The sequence below is a fragment of the Neophocaena asiaeorientalis genome, unplaced genomic scaffold, assembly GCF_003031525.2.
Source record: "Neophocaena asiaeorientalis asiaeorientalis breed wild unplaced genomic scaffold, Neophocaena_asiaeorientalis_V1.1 scaffold243, whole genome shotgun sequence".
Classification (NCBI taxonomy): domain Eukaryota; kingdom Metazoa; phylum Chordata; class Mammalia; order Artiodactyla; family Phocoenidae; genus Neophocaena; species Neophocaena asiaeorientalis.
This window is the reverse complement of record NW_020173113.1, coordinates 481,303-505,862: the sequence shown is the minus strand read 5'-3', so window position 1 is coordinate 505,862 and position 24,560 is coordinate 481,303. Positions and strand designations below refer to the sequence as shown.

At 41.8% G+C, this 24,560-nt stretch overlaps 2 protein-coding genes across 7 annotated transcripts in view; one reads left to right on the top strand and one right to left on the bottom strand.

Annotated features, from left to right (window-relative positions):
- Positions 1–11,992, top strand: part of CHST7 (carbohydrate sulfotransferase 7) — a 23,913-nt gene extending 11,921 nt beyond the window's left edge. Inside the window, exon 2 of one of the 2 annotated variants that reach the window (XM_024743535.1) lies at positions 11,498–11,992. The gene's annotated coding sequence lies outside the window, so the exon portion shown is untranslated. Of the gene's footprint in view, positions 1–10,891; positions 10,980–11,497 lie in introns of those variants that run through there. The other variant, XM_024743536.1, reaches the window with a different exon arrangement.
- Positions 11,510–24,560, bottom strand: part of SLC9A7 (solute carrier family 9 member A7) — a 141,277-nt gene continuing 128,226 nt past the window's right edge. For 3 of the 5 annotated variants that reach the window (XM_024743532.1, XM_024743533.1, XM_024743534.1), the window contains 2 exons: positions 22,363–22,468; positions 15,729–18,647 (listed from right to left, as the gene is read on the bottom strand). In XM_024743532.1, the coding sequence (XP_024599300.1) occupies positions 18,426–18,647; positions 22,363–22,468 (328 nt within the window). In that variant the 3' untranslated portion in view covers positions 15,729–18,425. Of the gene's footprint in view, positions 11,619–15,728; positions 18,648–22,362; positions 22,469–24,560 lie in introns of those variants that run through there. The other 2 variants (XM_024743531.1, XM_024743530.1) reach the window with 2 other exon arrangements.

The following is a 24,560-nucleotide window of genomic DNA, read 5'->3' as shown; positions in this document are numbered from 1 at the left end:
TCAGTGATTATATTTTGAGCTATTTTTTTATTATGCAATAATTTTTATTGTATTGCACCAAATATTTTACTGTCTCTATAATCTGGTCCACATACTTTTATTCTATTGCCTCAATAATAGTTTCATATACTCATTTTGTGTTTATTTTATTTTATTTTATTTTTTTGTGTGTTTATTTTAATTTTAAAACTTATGAGTAAAATTATATAATTAAATAATTTAGAATTAAAATATTTCAACTATTACAAAAGTAAATTGTAGTCATATAATAAATACTAAGAATATATTACAATATGGAAATTTATCAAAAAACACTGAGTGCCTGGTTGATGCTACTTGCCAAGCTAAGAGGCGGTGATAAAATAACCAACAAGACAAAGATGGTCCTTATTCTGAAAATGCTTTTAGATTAGTGGAAAATACAGACAAATATAATTTTAGAATGTTATATAATAAGGGCTATAATAGAAAAATGTCAGATTACTATGAGATATAAATACACATGTATATGTATATACATATGTACATACATGTATATGATACATATACATATATATTTAAATAAATAAAATATTTTCATTTTATCACTTTATTGTTGCTAGACTATAAGGTTGACTTCAATGTAATGACTTACATATTCCTAAAATACAAATATCCACTCTATTAATGATAAATCATTTTAAAAATAACACTATTTTTTTTACATCTTTATTAGAGTATAATTGCTTTACAATTGTGTGTTAGTTTCTGCTTTATAACAAAGTGAATCAGTTATACATATACATATATCCCCATATCTCTTCCCTCTTGCATCTCCCTCCCTCCCACCCTCCCTATCCCACCCCTCCAGGCGGTCACAAAGCATGGAGCTGATCTCCCTGTGCTATGCGGCTGCTTCCCACTAGCTATCTATTTTACATTTGGTAGTGTATATATGTCCATGCCATTCTCTCGCTTTGTCACAGCTTACCCTTCCCCCTCCCCGTATCCTCAAGTCCATTCTCTAGTAGGTCTGTGTCTTTATTCTTGTCTTACCCCTAGGTTCTTCATGACATTTTTTTCCCTTAAATTCCATATATATGTGTTAGCATACGGTATTTGTCTTCCTCTTTCTGACTTACTTCACTCTGTATGACAGACTCTAGGTCTATCCACCTCATTACAAATAGCTCTTGTGTTTTTCACTCGTGGAATGGAAGCCCTTTCTTTTAAGTGTTACCTTCAGGCAGAGGTGTTAGAAGGAGCCCCGAAGGCACAGGGAGAGTTGTGAGAATGTGAAATCCAATCGCTTAGAGGGCCAGCTTGGACAGATTAATCTTGTGTGATTAAGACGGTTTGGTCACGGTAACCAGCAGGCTGGAAACAGAAAGCAGCCTAACTGAAAGGCTGAAGTAGAACATTACAGAAGCGTTTGTAAACTATGGGGAGTGGGTGGGGACTCGAGACTCTGAGTTCTTTTGTAAAGATGATGAACTGGGGAAAGTTAGGAACAGCACAACTGGGAGGCTGGCTGAAGCAGTCCTGACATACATACAGATCAAGTGATCATCAAGGAAAAAATGTCCCAGGGCTTTGAGGGTCACTTTCCCCATGACTGAGACCAGACATTACCAAAAAGGACTCATTACTGCCTCGGAGAGCTTATGGGAACAGTAAGCCAAAAATACTAAAACCAAGATAATGTTTTAAAAATAGGACTTCCTTTCAAACAGCCTAGAGCTGGCATATGTTAAATATACAGATTTTAGAAGCAATAAAATAGATGCTGTCTCTTCCTGTAATAAAGGATATTGCTAACAGGGATGTGAGAAGGGAAAACAATACATTTTTCAGGTTCTGCAAACAACAAAAAAGTTAAACTTTGTTGCCTTTCCGTGCACTCCCCTTCCCCACCCCATCCCCCCAGCTGGGAATTGCCAAGGAGACTATTTTACAAAAAGGAGATGGTTGGCTAAAAATAAACACACAGCCCTACCGAAGACCAACAAAACTCCCAGCATTATCGAATGCCTTTTAGATTTATTTTTATTTCTCAGCAGTCAAAGAGAAGGAGAAATCATTCTGAGCTCAGGAAAAATCCATGTCCTGCTCCTAAGTATGGCAATCTCTGGCAATCCTACAGGCCCAGGAGAAGACTGGTGTACGGCTCGCCAGCGTCCTGTGAGAAAGTGAACCTGCTCTTGGCCATGGGGCCATTTCATCCCTGCCAGACTGTGCACGGTGCTAGGAAAGGGTGGCACAGACACAGTGCCTCGCTCCGCAGGGAGAGAGAACCAGAAGTGATGGGCTAGACTTGGGGTGACACACAAACTCTGTAACCTGACTAGCCATCCTGACCTGTGAATCCTGAAGCTGATCGGGAGTGGCCCTAGTGCCCCCCCCCCACTCCATTTGGCCCCCTGTAGAGGTAGAATGGTAGGTCCAAGCTTCCCAACCCTGTGCCCTCAGTAACCTCTGCCAACCCCACTTGGTAGATGGCAAACATCTACAAGTGGGCGGTCAAATATATATTATAAAATACTGACTCCGTTCCTTTATTTGAGTTGGGAACGACTTTACTCACAAAAGCAAGTAGGTACACCAATTAAAATTGTATCTTGGAGCAGCTCAATGAAAGGAAAAAACAAAAGTCAACTAGCCAAACTCACGTCTTTCCAAGTTTTATTAACACTGGTTTGGAGCGCATTCCTTTTGTTCTGAAGTGAGCCCAGAAATTTAGGAAAGTTTTAGCTGGGGGTGGGTATGATAAGATTGGAAACGTGTTATTATTTTATTCTCTTCTGTTGGGGAAATGTAATAGCCATTCCGTTTTTGCACTGGCTGACTCTGGGTCTTGACTAATGAGTCCCATGGAATGAGGTTTTATTCTGAATTCCGGAGCAGAGAAGTGAGTCCTCTTCTCCCACTGGAGGCAGGGAGGGATGGAGATGCAGCTCAACTCTGGACATGGGCTGCCCAGGGTCAGGCAAGTGGCTTCTCCCCTAGTTTCCCCCTTTACTCCCCAGGCAAGAGTTTTGTTTGTTAGTGGGTTTTTTTTTTTAAAGATTTCTTTGAATGTGGACCATTTTTAAAGTCTTTATTAAATTTGTAACAATATTGCTTCTGTTTTATGTTTTCGTTTCTGGGCGGCAAGGCACGTGGGATCTTAGCTCCCGGACCAGGGATCGAACCCACACGCCCTGCATTGGAAGGCGAAGTCTTAACCACTGGACGGCCAGGGAAGTCCCTTATTTTTCTTTTAAACTCAGCCTCTGTTTTCAACTAAAGGGAGAGTTGTTTCATGTATTAAATAGGACTGAAACTAGTATTGACTAATGTAAAGATACTGGTGCCCCCTGCCACTGCTACTTAATTTTTCAGATTCACAGTCTGGAAATGATTTACAACATGTATGCTGCTTCAAGTACATTTCTAGGCTATTTGGGGGGTGTGGTTGTATTAGCAAACTCCATATTTCCTGTTCCATTTTGCTTTAGAGTCACAGGGAGGGAACGCTTGCACTTTGACATTTCTGGTATTTCAAGTATTATTTTAACATTATCCCTAGGCAGCTCCCTTAAAAAAAAAAAGACAACTTAATGGCTCTATTGTCACAAACTTTGTCAGTTATTTCCGTTTTCCTTGGCACTGCATTTCACTAATTTGAGGTGAAAACAGGAAGGTGAAGAAAGCTTAACCAAGGTTAACATAAACTTAGATGGTAACATCACTCACAAGGGGGCTGTTTCAGAGTAGGATATTGGGAGATGACCCCCCCCACACACAAAACACGTCGCCCTTGAAAAGGAGGCTAATGCCTGTCCTCGGCCCATTTGTTCTGCAGCGGGTCCGAGAGGAAGGCTGTTACAATAGGCTGGAAAGTAATCCCCCCATGATAACGGGACCCACTGAATACCCGGAAACCTCAGCTCCGGCAGCCAAAATGCCAGGTCCCTGCACCAACTTTTAGCATCTGTGAAGTGGCTTCTGGTGGAGAACCTGGGGCACCTCACCTGGCACAAGTGTGTGCGCAGGGACAGGTGAAACCAAGAAAACTGGAAGGAAAGAGGGTCTAGTAGAAATCTACAAGTGCAATTCAAGGAGGGGAGGGAGGTGCCCATGCCGGTTCGCAGAGCCACTGGGGACGCCCAGGGATCGGTATCTGACTTGAAACCGGCCAGGAAGGCCACTGAAAGAGGCAAGTTCATTTGGCCGAATCTTCTGTTCTCAACCTTGAAAGCCGGCAGGAAGTTGATTCTTCCTCCTCCCCCATCCCAGCTTCAAACGTTGAAAAAAGTTTGATTAAAATGCTAAGAGTGTGTCTTCCTGGGTTATTCCGCCCGGAGAGCCTCAGCCAAGCCAACTGCAGGCAATCACAGCCTGGAATGACGTTTCCCTTTGATGGCAATGAGGCTATTAGTAGGTCAACCAGCTGCAATTAGGGCCCGGCTGGTCATTTAAGTACTCAGGGGAACTGTAGCAAAGGAGATAAAATACACCCAACTCATGGGAGTATGACTTTGAATCTTTAAGTAAACAATCCATTTTTTAAAAGTGCAAGTGAATTAATTTGAGTATTAATTAAGCCATTAAGGAATGACTTCACACTTCAATGCCACATATTAAAAAAAAAGCCTTTTATACATGCTTCACAAAACAATATACAGAAATCTCTATAATTCTGGAAGTTAATTGCACCAAGACAGTTTTTAAAATTATCTATTCTCTATTATCATACAGGATAGGTCTTGAAATAGTTTTGACTTCAGAATGACCAGAAGGGTCTACACCATTTCAGGTGGTTCAGGCAGTAGTCATTCTCCCCAGACGCTGGACAAGTGGAAACAATTTTAACCAAGAAGTTCAGTAGCTTAAAATTTACTTCTACATTGTTAAACATCTAGCAGTTGTAAAAGGGCAAAGCTGGCTACTTGGTAACTGTAGCTGGCTGATAACCTGAGCGTTCAATTTTAAACTATGCATGCAAACTTGAATACTTCACATTGCTCCAAATGAATCAGGCCCCATAGTATTAAGAAGAGTGGGGTCTGGAGTTAATTAAATTCTTAATCCTATATCTAAGGAGCTTAAGAATTTGGGGGATCATCACACTAAGAATTCATGGACATGTTAGTGTTTTAAACACAACCAAAAGTAATTAAAATGGGAGGAAATTAACTGATAGTTTTTGTAGGGTCTACTTGGAGGTGAAGTGAGAACTGGAAGGTATTTGAGCATCCCTGCCCTGGTGCGGTGACATTCAGGAACTGAGACCAAACCAGAAGAACAGGAATCCATTTCTGATGTGAAGAAAGGGCCTTGTGGGGTTGCTGCCTGGGCCCAGCCTGGCTTAGCAGGACTTCAGAATTGTTCTTCAAATACCCCAGAGGCAGTAACAGATCTTTGAGGGCACCTGTTTCTCCTCTCCTCCCACCTTGTACTGCTGGGTGATTTGATAAAAAGAAAATTTGGACTTACAAAAAGCAGCTTTTCAGGTAGATTTTAAAAAATTTTTTAAAGAAGGTTTTTAATAAAAGGACTTAAAGAGTGCTTATGGGTCCACAGGTTGGGCTGATAGTATCTCCATAAGCATCTGTCAGGACATGGGATATGATCAGGCAACATTTAGCACTTGGTTAGTTTTTGACAGAAAGCCACCCTGAGTTACTGCCAAGTGTTCTCAGTCTTTAAAATGACCCAAATGGAGAGCTGAATGCATTGTACAAAGAAAGAGTGACAGAGGAAAACTTTTTATTTTGAAATAACTATAGACTCATGGGAGGTTGCAAAAATAGTACAAAGAGGTCCAGTGTACCCTTCACCCAGCTTCTCCCAAAGGTAACATGTTACACATCTTACACATAGATCAATAGCAACACCATGAAATTGACATTGGTACAATCTACAGGCCTTATTCAGTTTTTAACAGTTTTTACGTGCACTCATTTTGTGTGTATGTATGTGCATAGATCTGTGTGATTTTATCACATATATGTAAACATCACCACAATCAAGATACAGAACTGTTCCATCAGCAAAAAGAAACTCTTGTGCTATCCCTTTATAGTCACATACCCTACCTCATCCCTCCCCTTTCCCTGGCAAACACTAATCTGTACCCCATCTCTGTAATTGTGTTATTTCAAGATCGTTATACAAATGGAATCATACAATATATAACCTTTTGAGATTGTCTGTTTTCATTGAGTGTAATTCTCTGGATATCCATCCAGGTTGTTGCACGTATCAATAATTCATTCCTTTTCATTGCTGAGTAGTTTTCCATGGTATGGATGTACCACAATTTGTTTAACCATTAACCCATTTGAAGGGCATTCGGATTGTTTCCAGTTTTGGACTATTACAAATAAAGCTGCAATGCATATTTGGGTATAGGTTTTTGTGTGGATGTAAAATTTCATTTCTCTGAGATGAATGCCCAGGAGTGGAATTGCTGGTTTGTGTGGTATATTATGTTTAGTTTTATAAGAAACTACCAAACTGTTTTTCAGGGTGGCTGTACCATTTTACATTCCCACCAGCAATGTATGAGAGAGAAATTTCTGTGCAGCCTTGCCAGCATTTGGTATTGTTGCTATGTTGTATCTTAGCTGTCCTAATAGGTATGAAGTGGTATGTTATTGTACTCATTTGCATTTTCCTAGTGGCTAGTGATGTTGAACATCTTTTTGTGTGCTTATTTACCACCCATATCTCCTCTTTGGTGAAATGTTGGTTCAGGTGTTTTGCCCATTTACTAACTGGATTGGTTTTTACTCTTGAATTTTGAGAGTGATTGGTATATTCTAGATAAAAGCCCTTTGTCAGATATGTGGTTGCAGATATTTTCTCTCAGACTGTATCTTGTCTTTTCATCCTAACAAGATCTTTGGCAGAGCAGAAGTTTTAAAATTTTGATGAAATCCGATTTATCATTTTTTCTTTCGTAGATTGTGCATTTGATGTCATGTCTAAGAACTGCCTGTCCCTCACCAGTATCACACTGTTGTGATTAATGTCGTTAGATGTAGCTTAATATTGAATAGAATGACTATTCCTACTCTATTCTTTTCCAGAAAGGTTTTAGCTATTCTAGTTTTTTTGCCTTTCCATATAAATTTTAGAATAAGCTTCTCTGTATGTATAAAAGGCATTGACAGAATTTGGTAGGAATATTGTTAAACTATAAATCAATTTGGGGAAAAAATGACATCTTTACTTGAGTCTTCCAATCCGTGAACATAGTTATTTCTCTCTATTGATTTAGATTGTTTGATTTCTTTTATTGGTGTTTTGTAGTTTTTGGCATACAGGTCCTTTATTGTTTTGTTAGATTTATACCTAAGTATTTAATTTGAGCGATCATAAATAGCATGAGTTTTTAAATTTGGTTTTAAGATGTTCATTTCTAGTATATATAAAGTTGATTTTTAAATATTGATCTTGTACCTGCAAATCTGCTGAATTCACTTATTAGTTCTAGGAGTTTGTTTTGTATTCCTTGGGATTTTCTATGTACATAATCATATAAACACAAATAAGGACTGTTTTCTTTCTTTCTTTCCAATCAATATGGCTTTTCTTTTTCTTGCCTTATTTCATTGGCTAGAACTTCTAGCATTATGTTGAATAAGAATGGTAAGTGCAGACACCTTTGTGTTCTTCCTGATCTTAAGGGGGAAGTATTCAGTCTTTCACCGTAAATAATGAGGTTAGATGTCGGTTTACGTAGATTTTTTAAACATCTTTATTGGAGTATAATTGCTTTACAATGGTGTGTTAGTTTCTGCTTTATAACAAAGTGAATCAGCTATATATATAGACATATATCCCCATATCTCCTCCCTCTTGCGTCTTCCTCCCACCCTCCCTATCCCACCCCTCTAAGTGGTCACAAAGCACCCAGCTGATCTCCCTGTGCTATGCGACTGCTTCCCAGTAGCTATTTTACATTTGGTAGTGTATATAAGTCCATGCCACTCTCTCACTTCGTCCCAGCTTACCCTTCCCCCTCCCCATGTCCTCAAGTCCATTCTCTACGTCTGTGTCTTTATTCCTGTCCTGCCCCTGTGTTCTTCAGAACCATTTTTTTTTTCTTTTTAGATTCCATATATACATGTTAGCATACAGTATTTTGTTTTTCTCTTTCTGACTTACTTCACTCTGTACAGACTCTAGGTCCATCCACCTCACTACAAATAGCTCAAATTTCATTTCTTTTTATGGCTGAGTAATATTCCATTGTATATATGTACCACATTTTATTTATGCATTCCTCTGTCGATGGACATTTAGGTTGTTTCCATGTCTTGGCTATTGTAAATAGAGCTACAATGAACATTGGGGTGCATGTGTCTTTTTGAATTATGGTTTTCTCTGGGTATATGCCCAGTAGTGGGATTGCTGGGTCATATGGTAGTTCTAGTTTTAGTTTTTTAAGGAACCTCCCTACTGTTCCACGTAGTGGCTGTACCAATTTACATTCCTACCAACAGGGTAGGAGGGTTCCTTTTCCTCCACACCCTCTCCAGCATTTATTATTTGTAGACTTTTTGATGATGGCCATTCTGACCAGAGTGAGGTGATACCTCATTGTAGTTTTGATTTGCATTTCTCTAATAATTAGCAATGTTGAACATTTTTTCATGTGCCTGTTGGCCATTGTATGTCTTCTTTGGAGAAATGTCCATTTAGATCTTCAGCCCCTTTTTTGATTGGGTTTTTTTTTTTTGATATTTAGCTGTATGAGCTGTTTGTATATTTTGGAAATTAATCCCTTGTTGGTTGCATCATTAGCAAATATTTTCTCCCAATCTGTTGGCTGTCTTTTCGTTTTGTTTATGGTTTTCTTTGCTGCACAAAAAAGTGGCTTCTTTAGGTTACACGTATGTAACTAATCACAACCTACTGGTCTCAACATTTTACTACCACCTCAAGTGAAGTGTAGAAACTTTATGTCCATTTAGGTTCCATTATCCTGTGCCCTTTATAATTCTCTTATAATATTTTCTCTCTGTATATTGAGAACTACATCATACAATGTTATAATTTTTGCCTCAACTGTCAAACATAATTTTTTAAACTCAAGAGAATAGTCTATTAAATTTACTTCTATTTTATCCTTTCTGTTCATTCTTCATGATGTTTCAAGTTTCCTTCTTTTATCCTTTCTTTTCTGCTGGAAAAACTTCCTTTAGCAGTTCTTTTACAGCAGTTCTATTGGCAATAAATTCTCTTAGTTTCCTTCATCTGAGAATGTCTTTATTTCACATTCATTCCTGAAGGATATTATCATGGAATATAGAAGTCTGAGTTGACAGTTATTTTCTTTCAGCTCTTGAAAAATGTCATGCCACTTCCTTCTGGCCTCCATGGTTTCAGATATGAAATCCACTGACATTCAAATCATTATTTCCATAAGTAATGCATCATTTCTCTCTAGTTGCTTTCAAGATTTTTTTCTTTGTCTTTACTTTCCCGAAATTTGATTATGCTCTATCTTGGTGTGGATTTCTTTGGGGTTTTGTTGGGGTTCACCCAACCTCTTGAATCTGTAGGTCTTTTGCCAAATGTGGGAAATTTTTAGCCGTATTTATTCAAGTACTTTTTCAGCCTCAATTGCTATCCCCTCTTTCTGGAACTCTGATTTTAAAAAAATGAACACTAGATCATTTATTGTAGTGCCACAGGTCCCTGATGCCCTGTTCATCTTTTTTCACTCTACTTTCTCTCTTTTGTTCAGATTGGGTAATTTCTATAGTTATATTTTCAGACTCACTAATTCTTTACTGTCATCTGTATTCTGCAATTTGGCCCATCCAGTGAGCTTTTAAAATTTTGGTTATTGTATTTTACAGTTCTAAATTTTCCATTTGGTTCCTCTTTCGTTTTTGTATTATATTTCTTTGCCAGGAATTTTTTTTTTTTTTGCTTCAAGTGTGTAACTGCTAATTGAAGTATTTTTACGATGGTAGCTTAAAATCCTTCTTGGATAATTTCAGTATCTGTGTTGTTTCAGTGTTGGCATCTGTCAGGTGTCTTCTCTCATTCAAGTCAAAATCTCCCTGGTTCTTGGTTTGACAAGTGATTTTTTTTTATTGTATCCTAAACCTTTGGCATACATTTGAACATATATTATGAATCTCTGAGTTTTATTTATTTTAGCAGGCCTCCACTGACAATGTGCTGGTAGAAGAAGGGGTGCATCACCTGGTTATTGCCAGGTGGGGGTGGTAGTCCAGAAGCCCTGGCTTCCCCTAGGCCTCTGCTGACAGGAGGGGGGATTTTTTTTTTTGAGGTGCTTGGGTTCTTTCTAGGCTGACCCTTTCCCTGCCCTTTGGCTAGAGATAACAGGCTTTTCATGGAGCTTTTATGGTCTGTGGCCATTGGTATTTCTGGCCTGCTGGATTCTTCAGCATCCATCCTCGGATATTGAGGAGGCAAAAAGAAAACCCAGGCAACTCACACCTGTGTTGTTCCTCAACTCCCAAGGTCCCTAGTCAGTCCAGCTTGTTTTTCCTATCCTTCAGAGTCTTATCTTCATCTTATAAATATATTTGGGAATTTTAGTTACACTTTGTGGGAGGAATAAGGAGCAATGCATCTATTCTACCTTACCTGGAACCACAGTCAGCCTGTCTGGAAATTGGTTTTTATTAAACTAAATTCAACTGAAATTTGACATGCTGGCTCTTTCTTTATGTAAATAACCAGTACTAACAGAATGCTAAAGGTCATGAGACAGGCCTCAAGGCATTTATGAAATCAGTTCCTGTCTAATTGCTTAATGTGAAATCTTTATTGCACATTTTTAATCACCTTGAAAGTGCTCCTTACCCAAACTCCGCTGCATCAGTAGTTCTATCAAGTTTTACTACATTAGAAAATGATGTCAAATTTGGCACATATCCAGGATCAGAGGAAGGATCACAAGAAAGCCAGAAACTGGTGGCAGAACTAGCATGAACATCGTCAGTTCACCCTTTGCCGCTCCCATAAAGTGATGCAGCAATGTGTTTTAATGGAAGATGGAAAAAGCCCAGATCCCACAGAGGTAGGAAGCTGGACTCGTTGCTTATATACAGCCTCAGTTTTACAGAACAGCTGATCGTTGCTGGCATGATTTATTTCGCACATATGAACCAGTACACAAGTGAAAGGTGGATGGTTATATGGTCGGTGCCTAAAGGTACAGCTTCAGTCCCAGCCCTTACCCCACTCTACCCAGCAGGTCTCAGAAAGTTTTCTTCTCAACAGGTGCCCCACAGCAGCAGCTGCAGAAAGCACAGTCACACTAAGAGAGGTGCCCCCATCTTTATCCTCACCAAACACCTCTTGGGTCACAAGCAGAAATGATAGATACTGATTCTGTATGGGTCTACAGCATTGGATAATGCAGCTTAGGTAGGGAAGAGTATAGGTTTCGTATTTAAGAGGCCTTATGTCATCAAGGTTCAACAGGCTTTCCGTGGATTTCTGTGTTCTGAAGTTCAAACATCCTTTGTTCCTTCCCTTCCAGGTCAGTCACCACGAACCAGGCCACTCAGCACGTTGTCCCAGCATTGGAGAAGCCATGCTGTGGAGGCAGTCTGTCACTGTCAGAGACTGGGGCTTGACTTGGTACCAACTGCTGTGCCATTCTGCGGAGCAGGAATATTATGAGCTGTTAAATAATGACTGACACATTGGTTGAAATGAAGTTTCCAGTAAGGAAGTGACAGTGCAATGTGGATAATTATGGCAATAAAATAGGAAGAGCTTTAGTTCCCAGCCTGACCCTGCCTCTGCTGGAGCCATGTCAACAAGGCGTTCTCAGAACAAAGAAGAGACGTGATTTGGTACCATTTCCCATCAGCAGGTGTCTGGACAAAACATCAATGTGAATAAGGTTCAAGTGCAGTCCTGTGTATCTTGATTAAATTACTTAATATTAAATAAAAGGTCTGGGTGGTATTTTTTAAAATCTGACTCATCCAGCTCTAATTCAAATAGCTCCCCTCACCCCGACCCTTGAATGGAGTTTTTTTTTTTTTTTTTTTTTTTTTTTGTGGTACACGGGCCTCTCACTGTTGTGGCCTCTCCTGTTGCGGAGCACAGGCTCCGGATGCACAGGCTCAGCGGCCATGGCTCACAGGCCCAGCCGCTCCACAGCATGTGGGATCTTCCCAGACCGGGGCACGAACCTGTGTCCCCTGCATCGCCAGGCAGACTCTCAACCACTGCGCCACCAGGGAAGCCCTTGAATGGAGTTTTAAAAAGTAATTTCTCTCCCTGGGGTGGGAGAACCCTAATGAACTGAAAGAAATTTTTGCTTTTAAATTGTTCTATCTGATGTTTTTGTAAATTATATTATTAAATGACTCTGGAGTCACTGTTAATGACAAGATTTGGTTTTGCTCTGTTATGATGTAGTTCAATTGCATGGTTTAGGGAAAAGCTAGTCTACATACAAAAGAACACAAAGACTATGAAGGAAACTATAGCGAGCTCAATAATCTTAGCAACTAGCCAACACTCAAAGCCTGTTAAAGATGATTGCAGGCCAGGAGAAGTCACAGGCAGAGACCAGGTTTAAAGTGTTTCTTTTAATCCTAAGGCACATTTTTAACATCTAAAAAAAAATCTGTTGCTGTGATTTTCAGATCTAATTTTAAAACTAAAAATTTTCAAGCATCTCGATTAGGGGTCAGCAAAAAACTTTTCTGTAAAGACCCTGATAGTAAATAGCTCAGGCTTTATGAGCAGCTAGTTGTTCACTGCTGTTACAACTCCTCAGCTCTGCGTGAAAGCAGTCACAGACAGTATGCAAATGAGTGAGTGGAGTGTGTGCCAATAAAACTTTATTTACAAAAACAAGCAGTAGGCTGGATTTGGTCCAGGGGCTGCCGTAATTTGTCAATCTCTGTTCTAAATGAAGTTGGAGAGGAATAGCTTCCACCCAGAACAGAACCTCTCTGTGAGGGAAAGAAACAGACTAAGAACAGGATCATACTGCATTCTTCTACTAATGGACAATACTTTTAGAAATACAAAGCAAGATGAGCTCACCCAGTTAATCTTTTTATTTTGAGTTTTGTTAAAAAAAAAAAGCTTTGAGAAAAATGTGTTAAATATCAGTAAAGGGCAGGAAAACATGTAGCTAGCTTTATAATATCAATCTAAACATATACACAAAGGCAAACATTTAAGTAAAATGCTAGGGAAAGGGAGCACTTTGGGGGCCTAACTCCAGTTTTTCTTATTGCACATAAAGGTTGCTGATAACTCCAAGTCTTCACTTTTTCACAGTTAGACATACTTTAATATTATTTTATATAACATGTTTATATAACATCCTATGTTAATTTTATAAAGCCACCAGTTTGCTACTGTTGAATGGAAGTAAAAGACAAAAATTTCCCCAATTACAGTATGTAAGCTCTCTATAAAAAAATTCCCCAGAAGGTCACATCAGCCCATAATTAAATTCATCCTATTCTATTTAAAAAACTGCTTTTCAGCTATTAAATGAATCTTGGTGGCCTTCCCATTTAATCATTTTAATAGACATAGTAAAACTTCCTAAGTAAGAAGTACCAGATGTATTTTATGTAAAAAATGCAAAACCTAGGAGGTGACCCTACCATGAATTCATACTTCGAATGAGTGATTTCAGGGACAAATTCCAAATCCATAGACTTAACACCCGCATGACTGAAAATCATCCCACTGCTTCTCCAAAGCCCAAAGCTGGAATAATCACAACTAAAGTCAACCCCCAAATGTCCATGCAGCTAGATACTCACCCAGTAATACTGGGATCTTAACTTTTTTGAAGTGCTTTAGACAGCAGATGTAGAGTTCTTCATGCTGTTTCCAAGTCCTTTTCCACCTGAGTTCCCCCAACACATACAGGCCCAGATAATTTTCCACTGGCCAAGAGTTGAGCTGACCATGACATGTGGCAGTTCTGTGAACCCATTTGAAAAGGTGGCCATCAGGATGAGAAGGTAACCTCTCCCTCTCCCGAGCACTCTCATGTCTGGTACACACCTTTACAAAGGGCAGCAGAACAGGCAGCCCTTCCTTCTCATCTTTTCCAAGGTTCATGTAGCAGAAAACTGGCTGCCTGTGTGCGCCATGTGGGCCATGGTTAGACTATACCCTGCTTACAAAAATAAAACTGACATCAAAAACTTTGGTTTTGCTCTTTACAATTTCTGCTAGCACTGGCTGACAAGATGGGTTTGTTAATTTATAAAAACTCTGCTTATGAAACTTGGAACTGGAAAAAAAATGGTTTATTTCTAGGTCTCGTTTTGAAAGGATTGTCAAAGAGCCTACTTGCTTTTCCTTGTTAGACACTAGCATTGGTTTCCAGAATATTTCTCTGTAGATTGTTCTTATCAGGTTTTAGAAAGAGGGAAGGTCTTTTGAGGTATCCACATGGTGAAAGCAGCATTCAGGTGGGTGGTTTCTAAACTCTAACTCTTGGCCACTAGATGCCCTCAATTTACTGTATCAGAACGCAGCAACTGACACTGGTGAGCCAGATTCTCATTTAAAAAAACAACAGAAGAGATCAGAATTCAATGATACCAGTCTACTGTATTTGACAGACTAGCTCCTACACTAATTCACCTACAGAAGCAACATCAAAAAGCAGGCACGAAACCTGTCAAGTGTCCCATTTCTGAAGTGGAATAAGGAGTCATATACTTACTGAATCAGAAAGCTGACTTTCCAGATGCTCTCAGTCCAGATTGCATTTTATAGCAGATGGGAAAATCAGCTTTCTGATCTACCTCTTAGAACTCGCAATGGGTACCAAGGTAGGTTTCCAAGCGGATGATTTTCCCCTCTGATGAGTTGCTTGTTTGCCCTGCCAGCAACCTCCCCTGAGCGCATCAGCGGTGTTTCTACATTTAGCAATCATTTTGTTCACATTAAAGAGCTGACATGATAACATTAACTTCCACTCTGGACATAGAAAGGGAGAGCTATGATGGGGGGTGGGAGGTGTGTGCGTGAAGCAGACTTCTGTTTTGGAAAGAACCATTACTTCTTTGCCCGAGACTGAAATGTTCGCGGATAGCTGAGATAACATTCTTTCAGGTTTTCTGAAGAGATTTTGTCAACTGAACCATGAAGGACATTTTCAGGTCTAGAGAACACGGCGTAAAGAGCGCCTTGCTGTTTGCTTGATGAAACATTTGATGTCGCAGCGTGATTTTGGGCTGCAGGGCATCAATGCTTTGTCTGGTCACTCTGAGTCCTGATGGTCAGAGTCCACTTAATCACATATGCCCTTCCTATACCTGTTTCCTAGGAAGAAATACCAAATTTCCTTCTTTAGTTCAGTTCTCCTTGTAGTCCCCAAAAAGAGTATGAAAAGGAATTGCAGGTGTTTTTGTCTTTCCCGTGTCGGTGCTATACAAAACTTTGCATCTCCTTAATTACCTGCTACCGACACCACCCCCACGTGACAGCAAAGTGATCACAACTTTCCACTTAATACGGGGCCTCTGCTCAGGCAATAAATGGGCCCATCCTTACCCTGAGGAGTCCATCGTGGATGCAGGCATGGGGACAAGCAAAGTGTGAAGAGAAAGAAAGTTCACTTGACTGCAACGGGGACTATTAATATAATCTCAGGTTAAACTGCAAAGATACCATCTCAGAAACCTTCACATTTGATTAGTCTGCAGCTCAGTTAAGTTGCGAAGCACAGGCTCCGGACGCGCAGGCCCAGCGGCCATGGCTCACGGGCCCAGCCGCTCCAGGGCATGTGGGGTCTTCCCGGACCGGGACATGAACCCGTGTCCCCTGCATCGGCAGGCGGACTCTCAACCACTGCACCACCAGGGAAGCCCTAGGTTGCACTTTAAGAGGTACATTCTCGACTTCTGCAAAGATTAGCATGAAACTCTCATATCTGCCCAGTCTGTATTACCGATCAACAACTGTTTGTTCCACATGACTAACAACTAAAATAAAACGTTCATTGCTAGGCCATTCTTTAAGGTTCCAGATAGGGTCCACTGCAAGTTCTAGACTAGAGGCTCTCAACCCTAGCTGTGTATTAGAATCCTTGAGGATCTAGAACAAAGCATGGCAGCCAGGCCCCACCCCAAACCTACTGAATCTGAATCTCTGAGGGTAGGGCCCTAGCATCAATAGTTTTAAAAACTGGCCAGGTAATCCTAATGTGCAGCCAGGTTTGAGAACCTGTGCTCTAGAGCATTCGACTACTGAACTGTCATCCCCCTAACCCAGAACAAGCATGTTTATAAGATGACTTGGGATTACTCTCTCAGGGGAACTTTTCTTCAGCTGGATGCACCATTACTTAGCAGTTTCGATCTGATTTCTGCCAGACTGGCAACAGACACTCAGCCTTGAGTGAGGTGATTTCAGGCCTACTTTTTTGCCACTCAGCACAGGCATGATGCTTCTGAGAGGTGGAAGCACGTTGATGAGTGGACTCACTTCCCATGACCCCTGGTAAGGTCAGGATTAATCTCCACATCTTACAAACCAAAATTAGGACGACAGGTCAGTGATTCACTCTGATCCACTGAATAAAAAATCCAACCACATAATTACAAACCTAGCTAACTTTTAGCCTTAGCAAATCTCCAGTTACTTATATTTAAGTAGGTTAGAATAAAATGTTTGCAGTGAAGAGGACAAAGCCCATGGATGATCATAAAATCAAAATGGACTTTAGTGTAGATACGAAGGAAAGAGGGGAATAAAAAATGATTCAGTTATATTATATTGAACCATATGAAATTGCCCTATTTTTTTTTAAATGGTTGAATGTCAGCAATTTCATATGGCTTAACCTAATAATAAAATTTTCCTGGTTTGCACAAATTATCAATTCAAAAACAAAGTATCAAGTAATGTCTTATTTAAAAATTAACCATTAAAAATGCGAATCAAGAAGATTAAATGACTGACTTCATTATGGGTGTCCTAGACTGAACTGGGCCACTATTTTGTCTGCCATAGTAAGAAAAATGCCCACATTTTATGAAAGCATTTTTTAGAAATTGGGTTTTCAAATATACTAGCACTGAGGCATAGAGACATGGGGAGAATCTCAAACTTGGTTTCCAAGAGTTCTCTCAGTATTTCACCTACTGCAGGTGCGGGCAGGTGGAACAGCTCATCCACAAAGAACCCAAACTAAAAACCTAAATTTTAAAGCACACTTACACATTAAGCTGGTGCAAGCCTCCCCAGATACCAAGAAAATGGCCCTTCTCTACATGGCATTCAATGTCAAGACATCTGGATTCTTAATCTGTTTATAGTAGACAGAAACTTCCATCAAGGTGAATAATGCTGAACTTTTCATTGACTTGCCTCTGATTCCCCATTTGGCCACTGAAATCTCATGTATTTATTAGCTCAAAGTTTGGAATTCTACTCAGTCGTAAGAATACTATCTTGTATTTTCTTTGCAGTTAGTTTTGTTTGCAGTGAGATTTCTTCCCTCCGAATTCTAGCTTGTTCCCTCTTAGGCTTCTTACTGCCTTCTCTTCCCTAGCTAAAATGGCACCCCACAAATTGTGGTGTTATTTCTAAACCCACAATAGAACCCAGTCCTATTAATCGTTTTCCAGGCAGTCAGCTCATATGGGAGCCTTCAAGAACTGACTGATTTTTGCAGTGATATCACCATCAGTTTCTAAACAGTTTCTCCTGTCCTCAGATTAATTAAAAACAACAGTACAACACTCTTTTGCCTTTGGTTTCAAACATTTCAGTAACTTCTTCTTTATGGAGATTTCCAGAGAAGGAATTGGAATTCGTTCCCCCATGTTGAAATGTTCATGGACATATTTTCCACCCTTCAGTCTAGAGGAAACACAGGTAGCCAAAAAGGGCAGGAATCCTGATAGGAGGGTGCAGTCACGCAGCCTCACTGCTGGAGCCTCCACTCAAATTGCTTTTTCATGTTTTCTGGCCCGTTTAACACCAGCTTCTCACAATCCTTGGAGGTCCAATCTCAACTGCCTTCCTTCACGGTCTTTTTCTAGCCTGTTCCCCCCCTTGCTATTCCTACAACCAGCCAGACCTGCATCTCTGTGTCTGGATATGAAGCCTCTCCTGGGAAGAACCCCCAGGAGTTCTTCACCCTGCCACATCTTGTTCAGGTCTGCAGGTGAATGAATGAAGAGAGCATTAAAGCATGCTATTAGTTTGTTTGTTTGTTTAACTCTGAACAGCGCACTACTATGTGAACAAAGTGGGAATAGGTCTGCATTTGTCTTGATTTAGAGACACTTTAGCCCCACTAGCTGCGTCTTGGGTTAAATTTTAAATGTGAAGATATCTTCAGACCCCAATAAAATAGAAGTGTTTAGTTCCATTCAGTCAAGGCCCCACGTCAAGCTCGCAGCCATCCTCACCCCGCCAGTGGGCCTACCCCGTCACTCAGGGCTCGGGGCGGGGAGTCACGCGTTATCCTCCAGGGGAAACACCAGGCGGGTGCCCCGGCTGGAAACCTTCTGCTCTCCCATTCCCAGGTCTCGTTCCAGCACCTCCTCGGCGCTCGTGGGGGCTGCGTGGGAGCTTGAGGAGCCGTTTGCAGTCACTGTGCTGTCCCCGTAGGTCAAGGTGAGGTCGCCCTCGGTCAGGATGAAATCAGAATCTTCCTCTCTCAGCGGCTCTTGGTTCTGAAACGTGCAACAAACACCACGAACATCAACAACAAATGGAAGACCACTATTTTCCTGGGCTGAAGCCAACCCCAACCTCAGCTCCTCATCTGAAAAGAGGGATCATAAAACTTGCCTGCCTTGAGCCTCTAGCATGATAACTGGATGCAAACTGTAGAGTGCTAGTCAATGTAAGGCTGTTGCTGAACCAGCACTTCAAACACCAGAAAGCAGTTCTGATTTTAAATGCCTGACAGCTTGGGGACAAAAAGTGACAAAAGGGAAGAAAGGGAGATCAGCTCCAATTTTCGGCTTCCCAACCCACAAAGGTAGGAAGGAGTAAGGTCCCTGGGCAAACCTACAAATAGGTTTCAGGTCCTCCCTTCTTTGGGAAGGTCTTCCGGGGGTGGAGGCGGCCTCCTGCCCTGTGCAAACCACCGTAAACCCACCTGGTTTACAGTTGAACTACTCTTTGTCCTAGTCAGCAATTCAGGGAAGAGGATAAGCCATAATTAGGATTTCCTTCCTGTCCCCACAGAAACACCCTGATGGGAAGGAAGCCCTCAGGTGGATGAAGCGAGGGACAGAGAGGGAGGGGACGTTTTCTCGAGCATCTATTATACGTCTGCCAGGAACGTCACAGAAGGTCTCATTTGATCCTCACCCCTTCCCTATGAAGGGCACAAACACTCGGGTCACAGAGAAGAAAACCTGAGAGAACCCATGGAATTTGCCTGTGGCTGTCCAGCTGCTTGGAAGCAGAGTTAGGATTTATGCTGTCCCTAGACTGGTTCTACCCACATAAAAAATATGAAAATCACCCTGTCGGGAAGAGGACCGGTGGGGCATCTCATGCTAGGCAGCGGTGGTAGCAGAACAGACAAGGCTGAGCAAAGCAGGCTAAGTGGCAGCCACTTGAAACTATGAGACTATGGGGAGAGTGTCAGGAAGCAGCGTCAAGTCAGGCACAACCTTTCACCCTCCGATGGTTTAACAAGCAAAGCAAGGGGCCCCCGCTGCACGGCCGTCAAACACGGGGAGCTTCTTCCTTGAACGGCAAACATATGCTTCCAAGCCGCTCCACGTAAACGGTTCTTTCTCTCCTACTTCCCATCTCCCTTCAAAGTGCATTTGCGGTCCTTCAGCCTCTACACGACAGGGTCTCCTTGGTGTGGGATGCTGAGCCTGCCTCCCTGACAGCCATGTGGCCCCCACTCAGTCTCGCTGCCCGAGTTTGGGGTAGATTCTCCCGTGTTGGGGCCGGGGATCCCCATCTACGCGAGAAACCACCGAAGAACAGTGATCTCCTCTTCTTCCTGGCGCCCTTGCTTTGCGCTGCTGACCTCTTAGGAGGTGCTAGATCAACGCCTGTTAAATGCACTGACCTAGGGAGGACCCGTGGGTTGGGCACGTAAGAGTGACAAGCACATGCTTGTTTTCTGCAGTGTTTCTCAGTGACGTCGGCTTCTCCACTCTCCACAGTGCGACTCCACTTAATCAGGGGCTCCGACTTTTTTAACAGGCAAGCACGCAAGTCCTCTTGATCGCTGCCTCCATCCCTCACCGGAATGAGGCAGGGAGCAAACGTACAGTTCAATAAACATCCTTGACTCGGGCAGAGCATAATTCTAAAGCTCACTCCAAACTCCCCAATTTCCTCCTCCCCATTAGTAGTTCTGAAAGTCCTGAAACTCCATCTGCTCCATGATGGTTTTCTTAACAACAGATGACATCATGTTCCCTGCTTTAGCACGTTCCATTTCTCCTGTTCATACATGTGCTAAGTAATGTTTTTGTTCATCTCTGTCAAAATCTCTCTCCCAGGGCTCCTTAGCTCCCAATGTTCAGGAGAAGACTCTCCTGGCACGTATTTTGCTGTTTCGAGGTTAGGAGCCACACGGGGACACAGAGGAATACAGAACAACTGCATGTGCGGGGAATTCTGCAAATGGAGCCAAGCCCCTCCCTCCCCAGCAGCACAGAGGAACCCCCAGATGGAAGCTCCGGCGTGGCCCACTCTGACCCCTCGCAGTGGGAAGCAGGGCCACAATTCACTGACAGGAGAAAACAAGACTGGATATTGTCCCATTCCATGATGAAACTCACAAGCCCAGACAAATAGTACCCCAGGAAAGGTCACTCAGAAACAAGGACGTAGTAAAACCCAGTGGAGAGGGATTTCCAGATGGAAGCTTAAGGAATGTTCTATGCTGACGACAAAACTATCCCACACCCTTGAATTCCAGATGACAGGATTGACAAAAGTTTTGTTCAGCTGAAGGTTTGTGTAATTACATAACTAGCTGTCCAGTGAGGGCTGCTATGGAAATGGAGTGAAATAACCCTGCAAACACCTGCAAGCAAGAGTGTCGTGGGAATGTGTGCATTTAAATATCCACAGATCATTTTCGTTAGGTGGAAGAACACTGTTTTCTAGGCGGTTCTCAAACCTAAATTTCATTTACAGTTAGTGGAAATGAGGAATAACGAACATCTTCCATATCTCCCAAAGAATCCTGGTGAAGTATAAAACGCCCTACAGGTGATGGGGGGGGCCCACCCAAAAGTGTGTCAAACAGCCCAGAGAATGGCTCATCTGATGCCCTCACCCGGCACTAGACTCCACATGGAGCCCCCTCCATTCTCTCACCTCTGGCTTCCTCAGTTAAACTTCCAAAGACTCTCTGCTCTCACTCTCTCAGCAGCAGGCCTCTCCGTGTCTGGAGGTGGCTGGGACCCCATTCAGGACCCCAGCCCAAGGCAGTAACGGCAGAATAGAGGGTGGTTCTTGCCTGTAGCCCAAGTCACCGCATCTTGGGTTGGCTGTGGGAAGTCCACAGCCCAAACATTACCCCAGGAAGCAAACCTTGGGCAGGCTCTGGAAGTGGTCAGGGGAGCACTTTCAATTTAAGTCCCTGGAAGTATATTGAGTTTATGCTGAGTTCAAGGTAGGCCAGATACCCCTAACTGATGTGTGAGGAATAGTTGGTAAGCTTCCGATTAGGTAAGGTTTTTATAAAGTTTTCATAGTGGGTTAGTTACTTTACTATTACAGAGACATGAAAAGTGACCCTTGTAAAACCTAAGTAAGAAGGAAGGCTTTAGAAATTGGTTAAAGGAGACTAGAGCTAGAAGGCAAAGAAACACGTAAGCCCAGTGAAACAAAATCAAACAGTGTAATCAGTTGGAGCTTCTTTAGCGGGAGAAGTGAGGATGCCGAGTCACTACCCTTTGTTTCTGATGATAAAACACATCCAAATGGCCCACACTGTCACTTTACACAGAGGTCCAAACTGAGCAAACTATTTAGCATTCAAAATAAGACAGATTTATTAAATAAAATGGGATGGGAAATTATAAAAGTAACTTTTTAATCTATTGGTCTGTATCCTTCCAACATAAAAGGAAAGGTAATTGGCATTATTACCTAGGCTCATATTCCACTAAAAACTCACCATAAGCATTAAAAATCACTTTACAAAACCGGGAGCAGTTCTAAGGAAATGGTGTTCTTGGCATCTGACCCATTTTTTGTAATTTAAAAACAGTTTATCAGAGGTGGCACGGGAATTCCATTTGTATATGGGGAGGGGCTGGGGAGGCTGGAAGCCTCAACTATCTTTAAGAGAAGGAGACATTGATGCTGTTTTCTGTCACGTTTGGTAGAAATTCAAAGCAAAGGCCATAGAAGAACTGCAGTGTTACCATGGCAACCTGGCCATGCTGTACTTACGTCGTACACCTGGGGACTGGTCAGACATCGAGCGAGCAAGCCACACCAGGCTGGGAGAGTGGTGGTTAATGGGGGGCCACTGTGTGTGAGGATGGGCTTCAAGTAACTTTAAAAAGAGAATTAAGGAAAAGTGCCTGCAAAGAAAACACACACCCAACAAAATGTGTTTAGAAATCCCAAAGAGTAAATCATCTGGCATTCTACCCCCCAAAAGCCTCTTTTCCCCCATTTTACCAGTACAATACAGAAAGTACCTGTAGTCTGCAACAGTCTGAATCCAAGATTAAACTATGCCCCAACAGCCTTAAATGTTACCTGTTAACTTTCAGGTTGGCGGTTCCTCATTTTCAGTTAAAAAGAATATCTGATTAATTAGAACACCCTTCTGCCTTCTTTGTTATGCTGAATGAGAATTTTGGTTTTGATCAGCCTTCTAGCTTTTGACACACAACCAGCTCATGTTTTGGAAACAGGAAATCGTGTAGCTGGAGTGGAGATGTTACCTCCCCCCAGATGTCACATGGTGGAAATGTTCGAGGTGGACCTGAGAGGACTCGGCAAAAGGCAAAACGGTTTCACGAAGGTCACTCAGACCTCAACCTCCCACCTTCCCATACAGGACTACTCTTCCCTCTACCTGCTGCCTCTCTCCCAGACTCTCCAACACAGTTTCTCCACCTCGACACTAGTGGCATTGTGGGCCAGATCACCCTTTGTCGTAGGGGGCTGTCCTGCGTTGTAGGATGCCTAGCAGCATCTCTGGCCTCTACCCACTAGAGTACCCCCAACACTTCCCTCAGGTGTGACAACAAAAATGTCTCCTGACACGGCCCAGTGTCCCCTGAGAAGCAAACCTGCCCTCAATTGAGCCCCCTGTTCTAACCTGAAGGTCAACTGTTCTGTGGAGACCGGCTCAGGGTTTGCCAATCTACGGATATTTGTGCTGGCAAATGTGCAGCCCTGTGTCACATTACGATGGAGCTGGGACCATTTCTGATACCCAGAGCCAAAGCAATATGGAAAAGGTGGAGACCTACAGGGCCACCTCAAATGCAGGAAAGGCCGAGAGACTTTAAAGGCAGGTGAGAAGGAGTCACAGCTGTCTGTACCCAAGCTGATGACTGCTCCGAGCACCATCACTTCCTGTCTTCATTCAGAGCAGCATGAGAGAGAAAAGGCTTCTCTACAGAAGGAGATGGAAGGGTGAGCCCTGGGTAAAATTCTGACTGGGAATTACTCATCAAAGGAGGATGTGCGGGCTCTGCTGGGACTCTACAAGCAGAACAAGCCCCCTCTGACTGCTGTCCTCATTCCTAGAAACAGCCCCTACAGGCCTATCAGTTTCCTTGTGTCTTCAGCTCAGAAGCTGACAGCAGCTGGATTTGCAGAATGACTAATACAAAAGAGTTCCGGTGAACCCAGAGGCTACCTTTTAGTTCCCTGTCTTGGGCAGTTCAAAGACAAGCTCGCTCTTCCCAAATACAGAAGGCCCTCTAACAACTTCTTTAAAAGAGAAAAAATATTTACAGATAGATTTTAAATATTCAGATTGTTGGAAGGGCAAAATTGAAATATCAAGCCTCCCTCCCACCCAGTCTTTCTGGTAATTTACCATTACAACTTTATAGAATACAGTTTTTTTCGCCTATTTCCTGATTTATAAACTGTAGTCAGCTTTTAGCTCCCTCTTATGAAGGATGGTAAATTTAATTCATTTACATTCCTGCCTATTTTCAATTTTTTTCCTTTCTAATTTTTATTTATAATTAATTTTATACTGTAGATATATAACATTTGCATTCTGTAACTAATAAGCAAATATCTGCTTTGTCTATGGATTGAGCCTAATGTTAAAGACCAGTAAGCAGCACTTGTAATAATGTAATTTATGAATATTATTCACTGTAACCAAGCAGAGTGGTTGGAATACTATTAAAGGAAATGTAATACAATGTCATTTAAACTTTGTTAGAAAAGAACATTTGAGTATCTTGCAAAAAAAAAAAAAAAGATCTTCTTTTAATTTCTCTTTGATCTTGTTCACTTCTTCTGGGTTATAACAAATCACTGTCCCCTTAGTTGGATTTTGTTTCGTTTAATCCTTATGTTATTTTCCCCCCTTCTTAGAGTCTGCACGGTGCTAAACTTTCTGAATTCTTGCATGTCTGAAAGCCACCCTCCTTTTTTTTTTTTTTTTT